The sequence below is a fragment of the Cyrtonyx montezumae genome, unplaced genomic scaffold, assembly GCF_038088225.1.
Source record: "Cyrtonyx montezumae isolate F1298 unplaced genomic scaffold, pur_monq_1.0 scaffold_23, whole genome shotgun sequence".
In the NCBI taxonomy this organism is placed as follows: Eukaryota; Metazoa; Chordata; class Aves; order Galliformes; family Odontophoridae; genus Cyrtonyx; species Cyrtonyx montezumae.
In genome coordinates this window covers 11,961,120-11,980,244 of record NW_027071970.1, presented here as the reverse complement: position 1 = coordinate 11,980,244, position 19,125 = coordinate 11,961,120, and the positions used below count along the sequence as shown (strand labels likewise).

Sequence of the window (19,125 nt, the reverse complement as noted above, 5' to 3'; positions counted from 1 at the left end):
GCTGCAGAAGCCCGTGGCTCTCAGCGAGGCAGCGGGGGCTGCATCCTGCCCCCCGTGTGGGCAGAAAGCTGCTCAGGACCCCGTGTGTCAGGTTGTAGGTTCCCCCGGTGCTTCTGTCTCGTGTGCCTTTGTTTCGTGTGTCAGCTTTTACTCCCAGCTCCTGGAATCGTGTCATCATGTGAAATGATGAGCTTTCGTTTGTTTCGGATAAGTTCACGTGCGGTTTCTGTGGCTGCACAGAAAAGCTGAATTGCAGGCCTGATGTGTAGGTTCCGGGCCCAGGCTTGAAGGCTGCATGATTTTCCTGTGACTGCTGAGCTGCTGCTGGGCTGGATCCACGGGCTTATCAAATACGCAGGCTTCTTCAAGGCTCCGGCAGCTGCTCTAAGGTCCGGAATAGGTGTGGATTCAGCGATGATGCTCCAGGAGCACCGGGCTGGGCAGCAGGGAGGGACCCGCGCTGCTCGGAGCCCTTATTCCGGGCTGTGCGGGGCTCCTCCCGCACACGCGGGGGAGGAAATCCCGGCAGCCGTGGGCGCCCGCTCACATCGCACCGCTTCTCCTCTCCTTCTGTCGCGGAGCCGCCCCGCGCGTGTGTGTGCGGCCGTGGGCGGGGGTGTGGGGGGGGGGGGGGGCTGCCGCATGGCTGTAGCCGGGGCTGGGAGGGAGCACATGGGCTGGGTGCTCTCCCCTCGGCCCGCGGTGCGTGCGCGTCCTGCCGGCCACGGCGATGGATTCGCTCGTCCTCCAGGAGCGGTTGGTGGAGAGGCTGCTTTCCCCGCGCACGCAGGCACAGCGAAACCACCCCGCCAAGCCGAAGGTACGGGGCTGCGTTGATCGATGGCCGGCAGCGGCACGGTGCCCGAGCAGAGGGGCGGTGCGAGGACGGCGGGGAGCGGCGGGGCTGCAGGCGGCGGGCGGGGGGATGCCATGTTTCCGAGCCGTTATCTCGGGAGCGATTCCCTCCTGGAATGGCCGCGTGTGCCCGCAGCAGCCTGCTTCGCGTGGCCGTGGCCGGGCTGCGTTTGCCGGCACGTTTTCTGCTGCAGACGTTGGTGGGTGAGGGGGATCCGCCGGTGTCCCATGCCCGAGGAGGCAGGTGTCCCAGGGGCAGGGCGTTTATGGGCTGTCTGGCGATGAAAGGAAGCAGAGGGTCCCCTCCTCTGCGGCAGAGCCGTGTTGGTGTGTGTGGATGTGGGTCCGGGCTCCTGCTGCCCCACCTTCCCCGAGCAGCTGGCAGCACGGTGACGCGCTGCTGTGCTCCTGAACGTGAGCAGTGCATTTAGGGCTTGGCCGGGCCGGGAGCACCGTCAGGATCCCAGCACAACCCTGTGGTCTGTGTTCCTACAGCGTATAATTTTAGCACTTTTGGATGCACTCAGTAAGCCTCATTTATCTCCGGGATAAATGGTAGAGATGCATGATGTCTGCCTTGCTCTGATTAGCACAGCCATAAAGGGATGCGGAAGGAATTAGGAGTGATGGAGACCTTGCTGCACACCTACCTCTATCCGTGGCTGTAGGGCAGCAAATACCTCGCTAATGGGGATCTCTCCCCAGGCAGGGCCTGGGCTCGGACCTGCCAGCACCTTGTTTTGAACCAACAAGGGACAGCATGGCCTGCCAGGAGCTCAGCACCCGCCTGGGTGGTGGAGGATGCAGGGATGCAGTGTGCTGCTGCGATGTGCCGAAGGAGGTGCAGATGTTTTCTGCTTGTCCTGGGGGTTTCTGTTTAAAGCAAGGTCCCAAGGGGCAGCCACATCTTTTGGTGGGCTCTGCTGAGGTGCGTGGGGCATATCCTTAGGCATGGGACAAAGGCAGCACAAGGAGGGGTGCTGGCCCTACCCAGAAAGTCCCCTTCTTCCACCAGCCCTCCCCATGCTCCTGTCAGTGCTCTTCATCCTGACAGCATCCATGTTGTGAACTAACACAGATGCTGAGTGATGCAGAGCTTTGAGCGAGGCAGGCACCGGGCTCAGGAGGTTACTGGGGCTCTTGACATGCCCCACCGACTCTGGCACAGCGAGGTGCCTTGCTGTGGCTGGGATAGGAGCATGCACTGTGTGTCTCAGTGCTGAGATGGGTGAACCGTGGGATGCAGTGGCTGCAGTGCAGGGGTTGGGGTGTTCCTTCCCAGTGAAGGGCTGTCGAAGGAGCTGAGCCCTCTGCACTATTTCCCCTGCATTTCTCACCCTTTGCTTTGTGCACGTGGCGGTCACTGGTTGGGCAGGGAGAGGTGGAGCTGGGGAGGGAAGCTGTCCCCAGAGCTCAGCACTGCTCTGTCTTATTGCAAGGGGAACGGCCACCTGAGCCATGCCAGATGGGATTTGCATTTCTCGCGGAGCATCCTGTTTGTGCTATGCTATGGGGAAGTACCAGTGCTGCAGTAAATCCTTGGTTGGGCTGAACAGAAACGAGATCAGGTTCAGCCAGTTACACCTGGCTGAAGTAAGCAGGGTTGCACCAGAGATCTCTGCTGTCAGCCTTTAGTTATCTAGCTGCAAAAACAAAAGAAAGAACAGCAACACGCCCCAAGCTCAGCCATGGTTGCATTGGTCTGTGCCTGGTGCTGTTTCACGTGTTAGGTCTCTGGACAGAGCAGGCAGTTTTCCTTCCAAAGGTTGTTATAGGTTGTTATATGGGTCCCTTCCCTGTGCCCAAACTAAAGGTTGGCTGTATGAGCAGCATGAGGGGAAGGAAGGTGGTGTTTGTGCAGCTGGCTGTGTGCTTTGGTGGTGGCTGTGGTTGTGTTTCGCTGGGCAGCACAGCAGTGAGAACACAGCAATGGGAGCTGGGGCAGAAGGGGACTGCTGTACGTCACTGCTGTGCTGCTTCCCCTGCCCTATGCAGCTTGTGCTGACCCTCACTGAGCCTTTGGGGTGGCTGTGCAGTGTCTCCCAGGCACCTGCCATCACTCTTCACAAGGTCTCAGCACTGCCCTGGGATGTCAGCCCCTTAAACCTGTCAGCAGTGTGCTTTGGGCCCTCTCTGTTTCTCCTCACTTCTCTCTAAGTACATTTGCTCCGTTCCTTCTGTGTTTCCTGGGTTGTGGGCCTGGCTTCAAAAGTATGCAAGAAGGTTTGCCAAGGTCTGCGATGCTCCTCGTGCACTCTCAGTGCCCCTGTGCAGAGCACACTGTGTCTGTGGGGCGGCTGCAGCATCTGTGTGGTCAGAGTGGGGACTGCAGGGCAAGAGGTCATCATCCTCTGGTGATACCATCTATAATCCCCACCCCAAAGGCACCGTACCACTGTTCTCAATCATTCTGCATCACCCCACTTTTGTGCTCCTTCTGCTTCCATCTCCTCAGAAATAACCCAGGAGATTGCTCGGGATTTCCTCTTACTCAGCCAGGAGTGGCTGTGGCACAGCAAGAAATAAGCCCCTCTCGGGTCAGGCAGAAGCCAGAGCACTGCACCTTGAGCTGCACGTGGCTCGGGACTCTGAGTGCCCAGGGATGCTCATCACAGAGAGACTGCTGTGGGCTGCACTGCTCTCTGTGGGAAGAGGGGCACAAATCGTACGATCGTAGAGGTTTTCAGGTTGGAAAAGACCTCTAGGATCATCAGGTCCAACTGACAAGCCATCCCCCCCGTGCCCAATAAACCGTGTCCTTAAGTGCCACATCTCCACGTTCCTTGCATGCCTCCAGAGGTGGTGACTCCACTGCTTCTCCCTGGGCAGTGGCTGTGATCAGGGAGAGGTCCCTGAGTCTCAGGGATGCGTGTGTTCTGCCCCGCACCGCTGCCAGGGCAGGGAGCCACCTCTCCTCCACCCCTGGGCTTTGTCTCAGGGCTGTTCAGCTCGAGCAGGAGTGGTGGCACACCCTGACCTGCTTCTGTCCGCCTCTGCCCTGCAGGACCATGAGAAGCAGTACGTGGGCTTTGCCACTCTGCCGAACCAGGTCCACCGGAAATCTGTGAAGAAGGGTTTCGACTTCACCCTGATGGTGGCAGGTGAGGCCGCCGTGGGGGGGCTGTGCCACGCCGTGGGTGTACAGAGTGGGCCCCGAGTGTGGCTTCTCCCCCAGAGGGGTTGGTCTGGGTGGTTAAGGTAGGGCCAGATGGGGACTGAGGGAGAGAGGGGAAGACAAGGGTGGGAGGAAGAGCTGCAAGAGCACGCTTACACAAGGCATCTTGCAGCAGAAGTCCTCCCACTGCTGGAAAAATGTAATGCCCATAAAAAACTCTTGACAGCTCATCTCTCTCACTTCCTCTGGCTCAGGATTCAAAGCCTTGCTCAGAGTTTTATTTGTAAGTCAATTAGTGGGTCACGTTGCTTGCTTTTCCCTCCTTCCTTTTGCACTTTGTCAATCAGGAGAGTCGGGTCTGGGCAAATCCACGCTCGTGAATAGCCTGTTCCTGACAGATCTGTACAAGGACAGAAAGCTCCTCAATGCAGAGGGTAAGTTGGGGACAAAGGGGGGTGAACAGGGCCTTGTATGCACAGTCTACCCTGTCCTAAGGCCCAGAACTTTGTCTCCTTGCTTCAACAGCAGCTACAGGCAGGATTTTGTTGCTGTGGTCTCATTTGCTGGCTGTCGAGGCATTAGTATTTGAGGATAAAGGGTTTGGCTGTAGGATTCTTCAATGCCATGAAGGAAAGATAAGGCTGCAGAGCAGCACTAGCTCTTTGGGATGAAGTGCTGAGTTTTGTCTTTCGTTCTTGAGTATCAGAGTGCAGCAGAGATTCCCCTTCCCAAGTGATGGGACAAAATGTTGAGAACAGCAGGACTCCAAGCAGTACAACAGTTTTTGTGTCTTGCCAGAGGTGTGCCTGCTGCCAGCCTCCCTTACCTCCCTTCTCCTGAGGCTCCTTAAAGGATGCTCAGGGTTTTTTGAATCCCGTGTTAGTCCCTGTGCTCAGTGATGAGGAGAGAGCCAGCTTGTTGTGGGTGCGAGTTGGGATCCCCACCGTTACTGCAGGGCTTTAACTCATCTGTTCCTGTTCAAAGAGAGAATCAACCAGACAGTGGAGATTGTCAAGCACACGGTGGACATTGAGGAGAAGGGTGTCAAGCTGAAGCTGACCATAGTGGACACGCCAGGCTTTGGAGATGCAGTTAATAACACTGAATGGTGAGCAGGCTGCTGCTTGAGCACATCTGTTCTCTGTGAATGCTTCACTGAAAGGGGCTCTGGCAGTGGAGACGGGATGATGCATCACAGTCCCTAGGGACAGCATGCAGTTATACACATGGTTTGGTTTTGATTGAATTGTCCTTCTCAGCTGGAAGCCCATCACTGACTACATCGACCAGCAGTTTGAGCAGTATTTCCGTGATGAGAGCGGCCTGAACCGAAAGAACATCCAGGACAACCGAGTGCACTGCTGCCTCTACTTCATCTCACCCTTCGGGCATGGGTGAGGCCTTGCTGCAGGGATGGGGCACCACTCAGGCTGGAGGGAAGACCTTTGTGCTCATGGGCTGCCCTTCAGTTGGTCGTTTGCTGTCTGGGCTGTTGGTGCAGGTGGAGAAGCACCCAGCTGCTCCCCTCGATGAGCACAGCTTCCCTCCAGCTCAGACAGGACAGACTGCCCATAATCAGACAGAGCTGATTTCCTTCAGGTCTGCAGTCTGGTTTTAAAATCAGGAGAAATAATACCACACAGACTTACATCTTCCTATCTTATCTACCTGAGCCTGACCGATGGGTAGGAATGAGAGTTTTAAGTTGCTGTCAACCCTGCCAGGCCTTGCTGATCTGTGTGCCAGCCTAGTCCAGAACAGCTGCAGGGGCTGTGCTGGCTGCCTGCGACAGAGGACAGCTGGTGAGAGGCCAGGGCTGCGACCTGAGCAATATTTAGTCTGTGGGATGAATACTCAGCCTGTGTCTGCACGACACGTTTCAGCGTCTGAAGTCTGAAAATGCAGCTCTAGCTGAGGGCTGCTCCAAACTCTTGTGACAGTGCTGTCCTTTTCCTTCTTTTTGGGGACAATGGGTGAAGTGGAAGAGGCTGGAGGGGGGGGAGCTGCTCGTTGTGTCCTTGCTAACCATAATCCTCCTCATCCCTTGCAGGCTGAGGCCCGTGGATGTCGAGTTCATGAAGGCTCTGCATGAGAAGGTTAACATTGTGCCCCTGATTGCCAAAGCTGACTGCCTGATCCCCTCAGAGATCCGGAAGCTAAAAGAGAGGGTGAGATGCTCTTCCTCCACAGGAGTATGTCTGATGTGCTGAGGAATGAGAGCAGTGTATGTGTAAATATATATAGTGTACAGGTCTATTTGTGTGTATATATATATTTAGTATCCGCAGATCTAATTGCAGCAGTGCTACATGAAACCTGTGAGAAGGGAAGTGGTGACTTCAGAGAGGCCAGCTCTCCGGGGAGCATCAAATCCTCTCCCCATCTGTAGGCAACGGCAAATCCGTGGTAGTAAACCCATTGTTTCTGTATTGTTCAGTGTGGCATCCTTCTGTTCTTGTCTTGCATGGACTCAGATCCGGGAAGAGATTGACAAATTTGGCATTAAAGTGTACCAGTTTCCTGAGTGTGACTCTGATGAAGATGAGGAGTTCAAGCAGCAAGATAGAGAGTTGAAGGTAAGGAACCAGTTCAGTGAGGGACTGGGAAGTCTGGCTCTTGGGTGTGTTGGTTGCTTTGGAAGGAAGCAGAGCTGTCCGTTGTGTGCCAGTCCTGTGCAGTGATGCTGGTACCCAGGAGGCAGCCTGTGTTCACGTGGGAGGCAGGCTGGAGAAGGGGGCTGATGTCCTTGCTGGTGTCATGAAGTGTGGCATAGACACCGGACTTCAGGTGTCCCACTGGGTGGTGCTCCCCAGGTGTACGTTTAAGAAGGCAGCTGAGCTGTATGGCATGAGAAGGTCGGGCTGGGCATCCAGCCACCTGCAGATCCCAGTGCCTGAGGCTTTTCTCTGTAATTGTGTTGTGATATCCCGTGCACGTGTGGATGTCCCTGTGTCTTTTCCATCGGCACCTTCCTCTTCGTGTTCTCTGCCTGAGCTTGGCCCTTGGAGGAGGGATCCTCTGGCAGCCACCAGCTCAGTGTCACCTCTCATTCCAGGAGAGTGCTCCTTTTGCTGTCATTGGCAGCAACACCGTGGTGGAGGCTAAAGGCCAGCGAGTCCGCGGGCGGCTGTACCCATGGGGCATCGTGGAAGGTAAGTGCAGTGCCTGGAAGCTGGCCCTGTGGGGCAGGGAGGGATGGGGAAGGGCAGAGGTGGGCACGAACAGCAGAAACTGCAGTGAGGAGCTCACTTCTGCACGGCCTTGACCGACTGCACTGCCTGTGGCACACAGGAGGGTACGAGGCAGGGCAGAGAGGTGCTGTGAGCTGCCTGCTCTGTTCCTGAACACAGCAGTCTCTGTGCTTCTGAAGCTGTGGTGCTTTGTGGCAACACAGGTCCTGGGAGGAGCCTGGGTGAGGTGCCCTGCAGTGGGGCTGCTCTGCTGTGTGTGGGTCCTTTAGAGCAGCAGTGAGCCCTGGAGGGAGGACTGGAGGCTGTACTGCCACGTAATGCATCTGTCTCTTTCTCCTCTTCTAAAGGGAGAAAGTTCATAACGTCCATAATAACCTTGGAGTGGCTTTTGCTGCTGTTGCTGACACCTCTGTGCTGGCATATTGCTGAAAGGTCTTGCAACTTTCGATCCCAAAATGCTGTGTGTGTGCATGTGGGTTGGTGTCAGCTGCCTGGGGCCTGGCCATCCGTGGTAACAGCAGTCTTTCAGCTCTCCAGACTGCTCCCTGCTTGTAGCTTTGCTTCTCGGGGGCTGATTCAAGTTCCCTACTGGAAACCACCCTGCCTACGGTGGCCTTACAATCAATCTAAAATTTTGAGAGGATGATCAATTTGTGTCCAGCAGTTGCTGCCCTCACTGGGGTTGTAATAATGTCATTCTATGTACCTGGGAGCAACGTCTTCTCTCAAGTCTCTGCTATATGTGTTTAATTAATCCTCTTACCCAGAAAAAGTCCTGGGAACACAATGACCTCAGCAGCCTGACCTCAGGGCTGACAGCCACAGAGCATCACTGAGCCTGTGCCAGGGCTGGGGGCAGAGTCTGGCACAGGGAGAGAGGGGTGGGATGGGGAAAGGGCCCTGGGTGGATTTTATTTCAGGCCTGGGTCCTGGGACGTGGAAGGGACTCTGTGGATGGAGCTGGTGAGGTGTGATGTCTGGGTGCTCACCTGTTCTTGCTTCTGTAGTGGAAAATCAGGCACACTGTGACTTTGTGAAGCTGCGGAATATGCTGATCCGGACGCACATGCACGACCTGAAGGATGTCACTTGTGACGTCCACTATGAGAACTACCGAGCTCAGTGTATCCAGCAAATGACCAGGTGGGTCCCTCCCACTTTGCTTTGGGGTGGCAGAGGTATCTTGCTCTCTGGAACCGGGGCTACTCTCAGAGCCTGCATGGGAAATAGCACTGGAAAGTGAAATAGCAAATCCCAGCTTGCCTCCCACAGCCTGAGTCCACGGTGGGGATATTGCTGAGAATCCTTGTTCCTGTTCACCAGTTCTTGCACAGATCTTGGAGAGAAAAAAGCTCTTCAGAAGAGCTGTCCCTACCACTGGCTGAAATGCATCCAGCCTAATGAAGCGTGGGCTGAACTGTGGAGACGTTAGCTGTGTGCACTGCCAAAGAGAAAGGTATTTTCCAGCTGAGGTTCTGTCCAAAAGACAGCGTGACCTTTGGGATGCTGCTGCTCCTCAGACAACAGAGCCCGAGCAGTTAGCTAAGTGCCTCACACCTCTCCAAACATTTCTCTGCTTTCGACTTGTTTCGACTGCTTTCGAAAGGCACTGTGGCCGTTTCTGTCGGTGGGATAAGGTTTCTTCTGCAGAGAAATTTTGGAGGGGGATGTACCGAGCTCCGGAGCAGAAACTGGCTCAATGAGGGCAAACAGTGACTCCAGGCGGTGAAAGCCAGAAAGTGCCATTTAACTCCCAGCTTTTCTACAGCGGGCTCCTCCGACGCTGGGAGGTCAGCTTCCCTTTCTCCCCCGCAGATGTGTTTCTCCTCAGCGTAAGCCCGGACTGAGCTTTCTCTGGCAGTTACCCCCGGGTTTCTATTTTGAAAGCTTTTGCTGAGTGTGCTCTCATTCTGCATCCGAATGCGCCCGCTGTGCCATGGTGCCCCGTGGGCTGTGTGTGTGTGACCAGCAGCCATCGGGTGCTGACACCAAAGCCATCCTGAGCCACAGCTGACTGCGTTTTGTCCCTCTCTGTCTCTAGCAAACTGACTCAGGACAACAGGATAGAAAGCCCAATTCCTATCCTGCCTCTGCCGACACCAGACACTGAGACGGAGAAACTGATCAAGATGAAGGATGAGGAGGTGAGAACCGTTTCTGCCCAGGCCTTCTTAGTGCTGGAATCTTCCCGGGTTGCCCCACAGAGGCTGTTCTGGGGCTTCCCATCCCTGCCTCCCACCATCGTGGGCTCCTGGGTGATGTGCTCTTCTCTGTGTCGTGCAGCTGCGGCGGATGCAAGAGATGCTGCAGAAGATGCAGCAGCAGATGCAGGATCAGTGAGGTGCGGGTACTTGGAGGGCAGAGGGGACCCCCAGCGACCATCTGAGGCCTGCCAGGAGCCGTGGATGTTTGAAAAGAGGTTTCCCATTGTATAGAGACTTGTGGGCAAGAGCTGCGCTCGCATCCTCTAATTTATTAGCAGCAGTGCTGGCTTTGCAGTCAGCTGCTTTGTGGAGAAGGCTGTTCACTTAACTGTTTACTGATGTGTATTTCTTCTTTTAATGATTATTCTCTGCTTTCTTTTTTGTTTTCCTCTTTCTTTTTCTTTTTTATTTTTTTTAAAGGAGAATAGCTTAGGAAGTCTCTAAGACATCCTTAAGAAAGAAAGAAAGAAAAGAAACAGATTTCCCTTTCCCGCGTACTAATCTCTTGTTTGTGAATGCTCTGGTATTTAAAGTCCTGGTTTCTCTGGTGTACGAACTTGAAGAATATCTGTGTCAATGCACGTAAATGTTTACTCCTGACTGAGGTGCTGTGCCCCCTCCCTGCTCCCCCTCGTCCGGGAGCAGTGCAGTTGTTGTCAAAGCAGCCGTTCCCTCCTGGCAGTTCAAGCCGTGCTGCCCAGAGCCCAGGGGTTCTGTGTGCCCTGAGCTCAGGGCTCCTGCTGGCTGTCTGCACAGGTTGTTTTGTTTGGCTTTTGTTCCAATGGGTTGGTTAGGTTTGTTATTCCTACCAAGAAACTCCAGACCTTTGCACCGGGCAGCAGGGAACTGAGCCCCAAAATGTTCATTAAAAGAAACAGCTTCCACTGCCTTCAGCTGTGTCTTTCTGGCAGAGAGCATGAGCAGCGGAGGGCTGCCTGTGAGGAGGTATGGGAGGGATGCCTTCCCAGCCCGAGGCAGGATGGAGGGGCTGGCAGGAGCCCCACAGCTGGGAGCACAGGGCCCTGCAGAGGTGGAGGGCTCTGGCTCTGAGGAGCAGTGCAGCAGCTGGACTTCACGGCTGTGCCTGCTTTGGAGAGAGGGAAACACTCAGGCCTGAAAGCCCGGTAGCAGCCCGCGTTTCTGAGCTTCTCCTGGGGAAAGGGGCAGTTTCTGACGCCTATAGCAGAGATCTAGGAGCTGCCTGAGCAGACAGGCTGCTGCAGGGAGCAGGGGGTGGCAGGGGCTGTGTAGGTCAGAGTGGCAGGTGACAGGAATGGCAGACGTGGCCCTTCCCCTTCCCTTCCCCTGGGACGCAGCCCTTCTCCCCCTCCCTGGTTCTTTGTGTTTCAGTGCCGGGAAAAGTGATGGCTCTGCTGGGCAGAGATAAGAGCGCTCTGGGCAGCAGCTTCTGTCCTATTTTTGTTTCCTGCAGTATTTTTAACTTCTTGCCCAGCCAGAGGAGAGCTCATGATGTGCCTGATGGGGCAGGACTGACCAGCAACACTGCCGGGCTCACAGGGAATCAGGGTCTGCTGGAGGGAGACATCTGGCTCTTGCCTCCAGCTCCAGGGAGTGCTGCCGTGGGATGGCCCCTTCTGTTCCTTTGGCTGCCAGACCAATTTCTCTGTCCCCTTTCTCCCTTCGTGTCAGATCTCATATCTTTGGCTTTTCACAGTAGGTCTCCCTGTGCACAAGGCGCAGTATTGGCCAGGAATACCCAGACCCTGAATTCTGTTTCTTGGTGCTGCATTTCCCTGGTTCTCCCTGCAGGGCTTTGGAGCTCTGAGCAGGGCTTTTCCAGGAGGTGCAGTGGCTGTTTCCAGTAATTCCCTGTACTGAGCCTCTGCTCAACCAGAACATGGGCTGCAGGGACAGGAGAGGGGCCCAGTGTGGAAGGACAAAGGAGGAGTGGAAGCCCACTGATAGAAATGTGCAAGCTGAGCAAGAGCAGTGTCCAAGGCAAGTGTCTCCTAAGCAGCCTTCTGCTGCCTTGGGGGGCAGGATGTGGGGATAAGCTGAGCAGGACAGGGGTGCAGGCAGATAATCTGGCTCTTATCCTCTGTGTCAAGCTCGTAAGTGACAGTGGAAGGGCCAGCCTAGGCAAGGGAATGGGTTCAGCTTAACTTCAGTCCAGGACCAGGTGCTTAAGGAGGAAACACAGTCTTTCTCCCTGCAGTGTTTGTCTGTGCAATGGAGTAGCTGGAGGTAGGAGCTTTCTAAAGGTTTTCTGGAGTTGGTTTGCTGCTGCTGGAAGCAGGGGAATGCTGAGTCCTCAACTTTATCCATGCTAGTGTAGCTGGAAACACCTTGCAGTACCTGTCCCCTCGTTTCTCACAGGAGTCTTGTCTGTTAGGAAGATGTTCTGTTACGGATGAGCCCTGTCCAGACAGACATAGTCCTCTTTAAAATAGACTTATTCCCAAGGAAAAACTGAAAGAACCCCAGACCTTTGCTCTTTAGCATGCACATAAGAGAGGTGAATTTTTTTTTATCCTGGGCTGTGTGCTGGTGAGAGCACAGCAGGCTCTGGTCACAGGCAGGCAGGATCTGCCTGAGCGTGCATCTCCCTCGGGGTGAGGGAAGTCTCCATCAGCTCAGCGTGCACAGCTCCTAGATCAAGTTGATAGTGCCAGCTCTGTTCTCTGCAGCACTGAAGTCTTCAGCTACCAGCTGCAAGGATGCTTTGTGAGGCACTAGAGACAGACGCAGCTTCTACGGAGGAGCGGAGGTACTGAAATCCGTGTTGTGTAGAGAAGGGTCCCTGCCCAGAGCATCAGAGCTGGGAGGCTGCCTGGAGGGGGATTAGACTGACTTTGGAGGAGGGCATCAGGGACCTGGACTGTGGCTTAGGAGGTGACTGTTTGTTAAAGGGGGACTGTTCTGTGCGGTTGCACTGAGCTGCACAATAAGCTGAGGAGATACACCAGAGCAAGTGCAGCTCAGCTGTTGTTGGCAATGAGAAGCACGGCTCGGAAGGCAGCGTAACACCTCCCCTCCCTCACATGCAACCTCTGCACCCCCAGGTACGTTCCCACACTGCCCTGCCGAGCTGCACACGGCAGGGCTGTCCCACTCAGCACAGCCATTGGTCTTGTTGGTACGATGTCTGAGCCCTTCTGCCTGGCTGGGGAGGCTGAACTCCTCATGTGCTGCTGCTGTGCTGGTCCTGCCTGTGCAGTCCCTCCTGCTGCCTCCTGCATGCCCCCCTAGAGAAGGAGCTCTCACTTCTTGTGCTGTGCAGTGCCATTCCCTGCTCCTTCTCACAAACCCAGCCATGCTTGCTGTAACACTGGCTTGCTTCTACCACGTGACTTCCTCACCCTTCGCTGCACTCCTAAGCTCTTTGTTTCCTGTCTGTCATGTTAGGTTATTATAATATATTTTTTGTAAATTTGTTTGAACGTTTTGTCATTGTGGGGAAAAAAAAAAGAAGAAACCTTTTAAAACATATCCATTTTATTAAATGATTATTGTTATTATTAATAATGTTTACTACCTGAATTGATCAGTGAAATAAATACATTAAAAAAAAAAACAACCTATTTCTGTTTGATTTTCAGTCTTCCTCAGCAGCATCGATGATACATGATGAGCAGGAGAGGACAGAAGGACTGCTTGTCCTTTTATCCACTCCCATCGGAGCAGGCTCCATGCAGGCACACCAGTTCTGGGCTGTGCTTATGTCAGAGGCTACACAAGCTGATCCTGAAGCTCTCCTGTCCTAAGCTTCCCCTAAGAAGCAGTCTAAACCAGCAGTGGGTGGGATCCAGTCCCAGGAAATTCCTCTGTAGGAGCTGAAGAAGTGCTGCTGTGCTGCGTGCGGAGCCTGGCCAGGCTCTGGCTCAGCCCCACAGCACACCCAGCCCGAGCTCCTGCTTGTGAGTAGCCCCAGTGCATAGAAGTGGACGTGGCTGAGCAAACTTTGTGTTGTAGCTGAGCTTCTACCAAGTGGAAAGCAGGAAAAACTGGGTTCATTTGTTAGCCTGGATCCCTTTCTTACTCTGCCTGCCTGTCACAGTGAAACAACTGGAATGATCTCCAACCTGCTACAACTTTAAGGTTATTTATTTTATTTCAAGCATCACAATTATCCCTTGGTTAGGGACAAGTTCCACTTTTGATTGTGGTCTGAGTTGTCCTAATATCGGTGTTCCTGGTTCGTTGTGAGTGCTTCACATTCCGACAAGAGCAGAAACAAAAGAGTAACTGTGGTGGCCTCAGCACAGCCAGTGCCTGGAGCCTGGCCCATGGCACAAAGATGTCTGTGAAGGTGTAAGAACATTGAGAACATTCTGCCACAATGTCCTGAGTATATTTTTGACCCTTGTACGTAAGTTGAACAAGTAATTGTTCGAGTATTTATGCGATGCAACTTCTGGATGAAGGATGTGGTCTGTTTTTCTCAGGAAATGCAAACTTCACTTGCTGAGAGCAGACAGCTCCCTGAGCTACAAAAGCAGCTCCTTGGAGCACTATCTTCCCCACTCTGTCCTTCCTGTGCAGCCAACCAGCCTTCACTGGGTGCAGGCAGTGAAGTGAGGAGTTGTATATTACCTCTATCAATCAGGAGAGGATGCACACGGAGCACGTTTCTCCTCGGCTCAACCGCCAGCAGGAGCACTGGAAAGGTTTCTTTCAGATGCCCCACTGCTAATTAGGAGCAGGTTTGTGTCACTGCTTGAAGAGAGATGGCAGGGACAGCACGCTTACAAGTGCTAGGGCTCACCACTCTGCAAATGCAGTCTTCATGATAAAAAGGGAAACCAAAGACCACGTTGCTCAGGGGCTGCAGTGCCGTTGGTAACATCACCTTCCAGGTTTAAGTGTGTTGTTATTACTTTGTAGTTGAGACTCTGTTGTTTCTGTCCGAATGGTGTCCTCTTTTACCTCCTTGTCTGCCCTGCTCGGTTCTATGAGCTTGTTCAGAGGGTCAGAGGATAAAGTGGGGCACTTGTGTGCTGGGGCGCTTGTGTGCTGGGGTGCTTGTGTGCTGGGGCACTTGTGTGTTGTACTTGAATCCATTGCACTGTTTGGTTACTTGTTACCCGGAGCATACGAGCACAGAATCAGCTATTGGTGCTGTCAGTATCTCCTCCAGCAAAAGCATTTTGTGCTCCTGTTTCTGGGAAGGCTTGCTTAATGAAGACTCTGCTTCCGGCGACATGCAGCAACCTTGTAGGATGGCCTCGTGGGGGAGGGGGCCCTGGGGTGGGCCCGACCCTTATCTGGAGAGCCAGCTGCAAGGGGACTATCCGGGAGCTCAGCTGTGCAGCTGCAAGAGCTCCTGCTCTGGCTGGGCTGCCTGAAGACCTTTCTGCTGTAGGTACTGTAAAGCCAGAAAGCAAGCAAGGGTTGTTCGACCTCGGTAAGTCAGCAAAGCGACCTTCTGTTCTCGTTCTTTTTCCCCCTTTCACTGAGCTGACGGGCTGCGTGGAAAAGCAGCGCCTTGGGGCAGGCATGTGCAGCACTTCTCTGAAACAAGTTACAGCGGCTTGTGTTCAGTGATGTGTGAGGCTGCACTCCACGCTGCATGTCTGCTGCAGCAGCGCCTGGAATAGAAAATCCTGGGGATTTCCTCCCTCAGGGGTCTATTCAAAACTGGGAAGACTATCTATAACTCGTGGTAATAGTGCTTGATTTCTGAATCTCCTCTTGCAGTTGACGTGAACAAAGCTTTGCTTACAGATGGAACTCGGAGCTGTGATGAGGTGTGGACAGTTAGCACCTTAGCAATGCTTCTGTAGTAGTGCTGAAAGTATCAGCAGCTCTTACATGCTTCTGAAGATGAGTGGAAATTAATTGGATGGCTGTCGCTAAGTGTCCCAGTGTCCATCAGCTCACGTCCCTCTCCAGACTCAGGGCTGGAAAGACCAGGAGCATTCCTGCTCCTGTAAATAGAGGCTGAGAGGTGTCACAACACCATTTGAACTCTGTTCTTTTCAGATCTTTTTACTCCTAGGGTCTGTGGTGTGTCCTTGCCTGATCTCCACCTCACCCACAGTCAGCACAGGAGTGTTTGCAGGTGAAGATGAGCAGTGGGATTCTCTTCTTGTCCCTCCTTGGCTTCCTCCCACTCGTGATACCTACCTGCCCTCCGCCATGCAAGTGTGCCACCAGCATTATCGACTGTATGTCCAAGGGCCTAACTGTAGCAAAACTACCAGTGGCTTTCCGGCCATCGGCTGAAATTATCAACCTCAGTTACAACAGGCTCACCTCCATTCCCAGCGGGCTCTTTGATAACCTGCAGAGCCTCCAAGCAGTGCACTTGCAGGGCAACCCTTGGGAATGCAACTGTGACATCCTGTACTTGCGCTCCTGGCTCCAGTGGCAGCAGAACCGGACCTTCTACAGGGATGTGAGATGTGCCTCCCCAGCTCACCTCCGGGACCGGGTCATCGCCTATCTGACGGAAGATGAGATCGTCTCCATGTGCCAGTACTGGTACTGCACCCTGGCTCTCTTCTCTCAACTCGTTCTCGTCGTCCTCCTTTTCCTCCAGGCCATCTTGGTCATCTTCATCGTCGTCTACCTGCGGAGATTTCAGAGAATGGCTGCTGAAGCCCGGAGCACCGCCCGAGATCTGTGCCAGCATGCAGACACCTGGTCCCTGCAGGAGCAATAGGAGCCGTAAGAGTGAGGTCCCCCTCTGCTTTGGGTGTTGCTGTGCAGAAGTCGTGTGGTTTATGAGACCAGAGGGGACTGTTTCGTGCAAGGCCTGATCCCGAGTGCCCACAGCAGGACCTGGAACTGATCAGGCACTTGTCTTGTTTCCAGAGAGCGGATCTTGTGCTTCTTAATGCTTGGAACGCTTCAGCACGATCTCCATTGCTTTGCTTTTGCTGAATTGCTGAAAGTACGAGAGTGGGGTTTTGGTTGGTTTGTTTAGCCTAAGGAAACCTTAAACTGCAGCAAGCAGAATGACTCCAGCTGCCGAGCTGCAGTGCTCCAGCCCTCCGTGCTGCAGCATTTCTGTACTTTCCCTGGTGCTGGTGGTTGCTTTGGGTGAGGCCAGGGGCAGAGGTGAGCAGCGAATGGGATAATGGAGGAGCACAAAGCGTGCTGGGATGAGTTGTCTTGATAGAGCCTGACTTGATTGTGCTGCTGCCAGGCTGCAGGACGGGCTGTGTGCTGCCAAAGGATCAGGGTGCTCCAGGCAGCTCCGTTTCTTGAGAGACACTGACGGGAAGAAACAAAGAACAGCAACACGAAACTACACCCAGGTGTGACTGCAGCCTGCATGGTGCAGAGCTCCAGACCTGAGGCGTTTAAGGCAGGTTGGCACTGCTGGAGGAATGGCCATCCCACAGAGAGCCAAGAGGAGCACTGCTGTTTCAGCATCACGGGGCTTCTCGCTGTCCCAGGGCACGTGGGAGGAGAGCTATTTCAGAGATGTTCAGAAATGACTTCTACTTTTATTGTGTATTTGCATATGAAAATGGAGGCTCCCTGGGGCTCATGGGTGTTTTTTATTATTGTAGTAAGTATTTAGAGGAGAGCACGAGGTCTAATTCAGTAGGTTTCTATGAATGATCATCTGTCTGGAATAAAGGCTTTGCAAGCAGCAGGTTGCAGTGCTAAGGTTTGTTTTGAAGACAGTATGTACATACATACTGCATATCTAATTAAAGGTAAATATTCCTTGGGACAGGACAAAGCAGTGCTGTACGACATGAAAGATGTGAGTGGGTTTAGTCCAAGCACACAAACAACAAAAAAACAAGGTGAAATCACCCTCTTTAGGTCCCGAAGTCATTGGACTGTATGGATGACACGTCTGGGCCTCGTGGCACTGATGTGCCATCCCCCTGTGTCACAGCTGCTGTGTGCCACACGCTGCCACTTGTGTCACAGGGAAGGGGAGCTCTGCTCACTGCTGCTAAGGTGCAGTTCCTGGAGCTGCTTCTCATTCTGACATGCAGGCTGGGTTTGCTCAGACGAGGGCAGCAGATAGCTTTTCATCTCCTGTTTGCTGGTGAAACCAACGCGAGGTGGGGGCCTGGCACCTCTCCCGGTGTGAAAGCTCATTAGTGGTGGCTGTGAAGCATCAATCCTCTGCAAAGGAGCTCTAGTTTTCAATGCAGCATCATTGATGATGATCCAGATATGAACTTAACTTCCAGGAACCCAAGTTCACCAGCTGTGGCTGACAAGGCACAGCCTGTCCGTGCGTTCGGTGTGGACCAAAGACTGGAAGTTAATTTTGTTTCATTATTATTTGCTTTATTGCTATTATTAGTGCGACGACAAGAAACGCCAGCAGCGCTCCCCAGGGCTCTTGCTGTTGGAAGGCCCTGCAGCTCTTCCTTCTGGCAGTCACACAGAAGTCTTGTGCTGCTGTGCTGCAGCACGTGGGGCTTCAGAAAGAATGGGAAACAGAGATGGGAGATGCATTGTTCAGGAGCCACTGGGACAGCCTCACAAACACAGTTTGTGGGGTGTGCCTGTCCCTCCTCTCGATGCAAGCAGAGCACGTTTGCACACCGAGGACCTGGTCTCTGGTGATTTGATTGCTAATGAATATCAGGTAATTAACACATCCACAAGGGCTGGTGGAATCCCATCCTGGCGTTTCCAAGCCATCCATCTGGGGGGGAGCATCTTTGTCAGCTTTTGAAGTTCTTCGCTGCAAGTTCAGCAATCAATTAAGCCTGCACTAAAAACTGGGGCTGTGCTATTAGTGCAAACATGCCCTGAGAAGCAAACATACTAAGGATTAATTAAATACCAGGTTTTATTTAATTAAGCCTCTTCTCGTAAGTATATAAAAAGCAGGAATCTGGAGCAAGCACCTGACCTTGCCTTCTCTTCCATCCCATTTTTAGAAGTGCATTTAGGCTCGGCTCTGCTTAAGACACTGAATTCAGGCTGATTCATACCTGTTTTGCCGCTCTGTGTCTGAGCACAAAGCCACGGGGGTGCTGGGGGGCACCAAGTGCCTGCAGTACCCCCTTACCTGCAGCAGGAAGGCACCACGACTGCCGTGCTGCCCACCCAGCCGACCCCTTCCCTGTCCCCATGGCAGTGGGCCATCCTCACCCGTGAGCTCACACTCAACATAGCACAGCCCAGGCTCAGCCATTGGAAAATACATCAACCATAGAGAATAGAGCTTTAATTTTTCTTTCTGAACAACAATAAGGAACGGTTTACATAAAAAATAAAAGCAAGAATAAAATAATATAAAACAGATATTATAGCACAGTGTGGAATTTAAATCATCTAAGAACATTAGCAGCACTTCTACAAATATATTAAAAGCTATAGTGCTCGTTGACCTCAGATGGAGCAACTCCCAGAGACCAAAATGGCATCCAACATGGAAAAGCAGCAATCAGTGCAGGGCAACACAAAGCTGGCATACTGCTTCCATTCGGACACTCACAGCCCGGGGGTCCCAGCACGAGGGAGGTGACAACCGTGGGCCTAAGGTGACACCCAGCTGGGCTTTCCCCTGGGAGTTTCTCTACTCAGCATTCTCCCATTCCTACAAACTGCACCATCCCCACGGTGCCCCCAGCCCCACGCAGATGCAGCTCTGCCGGTCCCTGCTCGGTCCCCACGTGCAAAATCAGTTTTTAAAAGGAACTGAATGATTGAACTGGACGTTAAGGTTAAATATGCTTATCGCTCATCTAAAAAGAGAGCACACTGAAGGAATGGGCCAGCTGTTCCAACAGCGTGCCTCCCCCAGGATGGTTCAGACACAGGTTAGGACAACCCAAGCACCCCAGGCTGTGGGAAGCTACAGCTCCCAGAC

The 19,125-nt window shown here is 53.4% G+C and overlaps 2 protein-coding genes across 2 annotated transcripts in view; both read left to right on the top strand.

Annotated features, from left to right (window-relative positions):
- The first annotated feature begins 730 nt into the window (after positions 1-730).
- Positions 731-10,072, top strand: SEPTIN5 (septin 5). The gene is made up of 11 exons (XM_065739315.1): positions 731-820; positions 3,860-3,956; positions 4,318-4,404; positions 4,955-5,078; positions 5,230-5,364; positions 6,021-6,138; positions 6,445-6,546; positions 7,026-7,122; positions 8,169-8,304; positions 9,203-9,305; positions 9,445-10,072. The coding sequence occupies exons 1-11, from the start codon at positions 731-733 to the stop codon at positions 9,499-9,501; spliced, it is 1,146 nt and encodes a 381-aa protein (XP_065595387.1). The 3' UTR covers positions 9,502-10,072.
- Positions 10,073-14,625: 4,553 nt separating this feature from the next.
- Positions 14,626-19,125, top strand: part of GP1BB (glycoprotein Ib platelet subunit beta) — a 54,575-nt gene continuing 50,075 nt past the window's right edge. The window contains exons 1-2 of the mRNA XM_065739328.1: positions 14,626-14,730; positions 15,309-16,248. Of these exons, the coding sequence (XP_065595400.1) occupies positions 15,394-15,990 (597 nt within the window). The 5' untranslated portion in view covers positions 14,626-14,730; positions 15,309-15,393 and the 3' untranslated portion in view covers positions 15,991-16,248. The remainder of the gene's footprint in view (positions 14,731-15,308; positions 16,249-19,125) is intronic.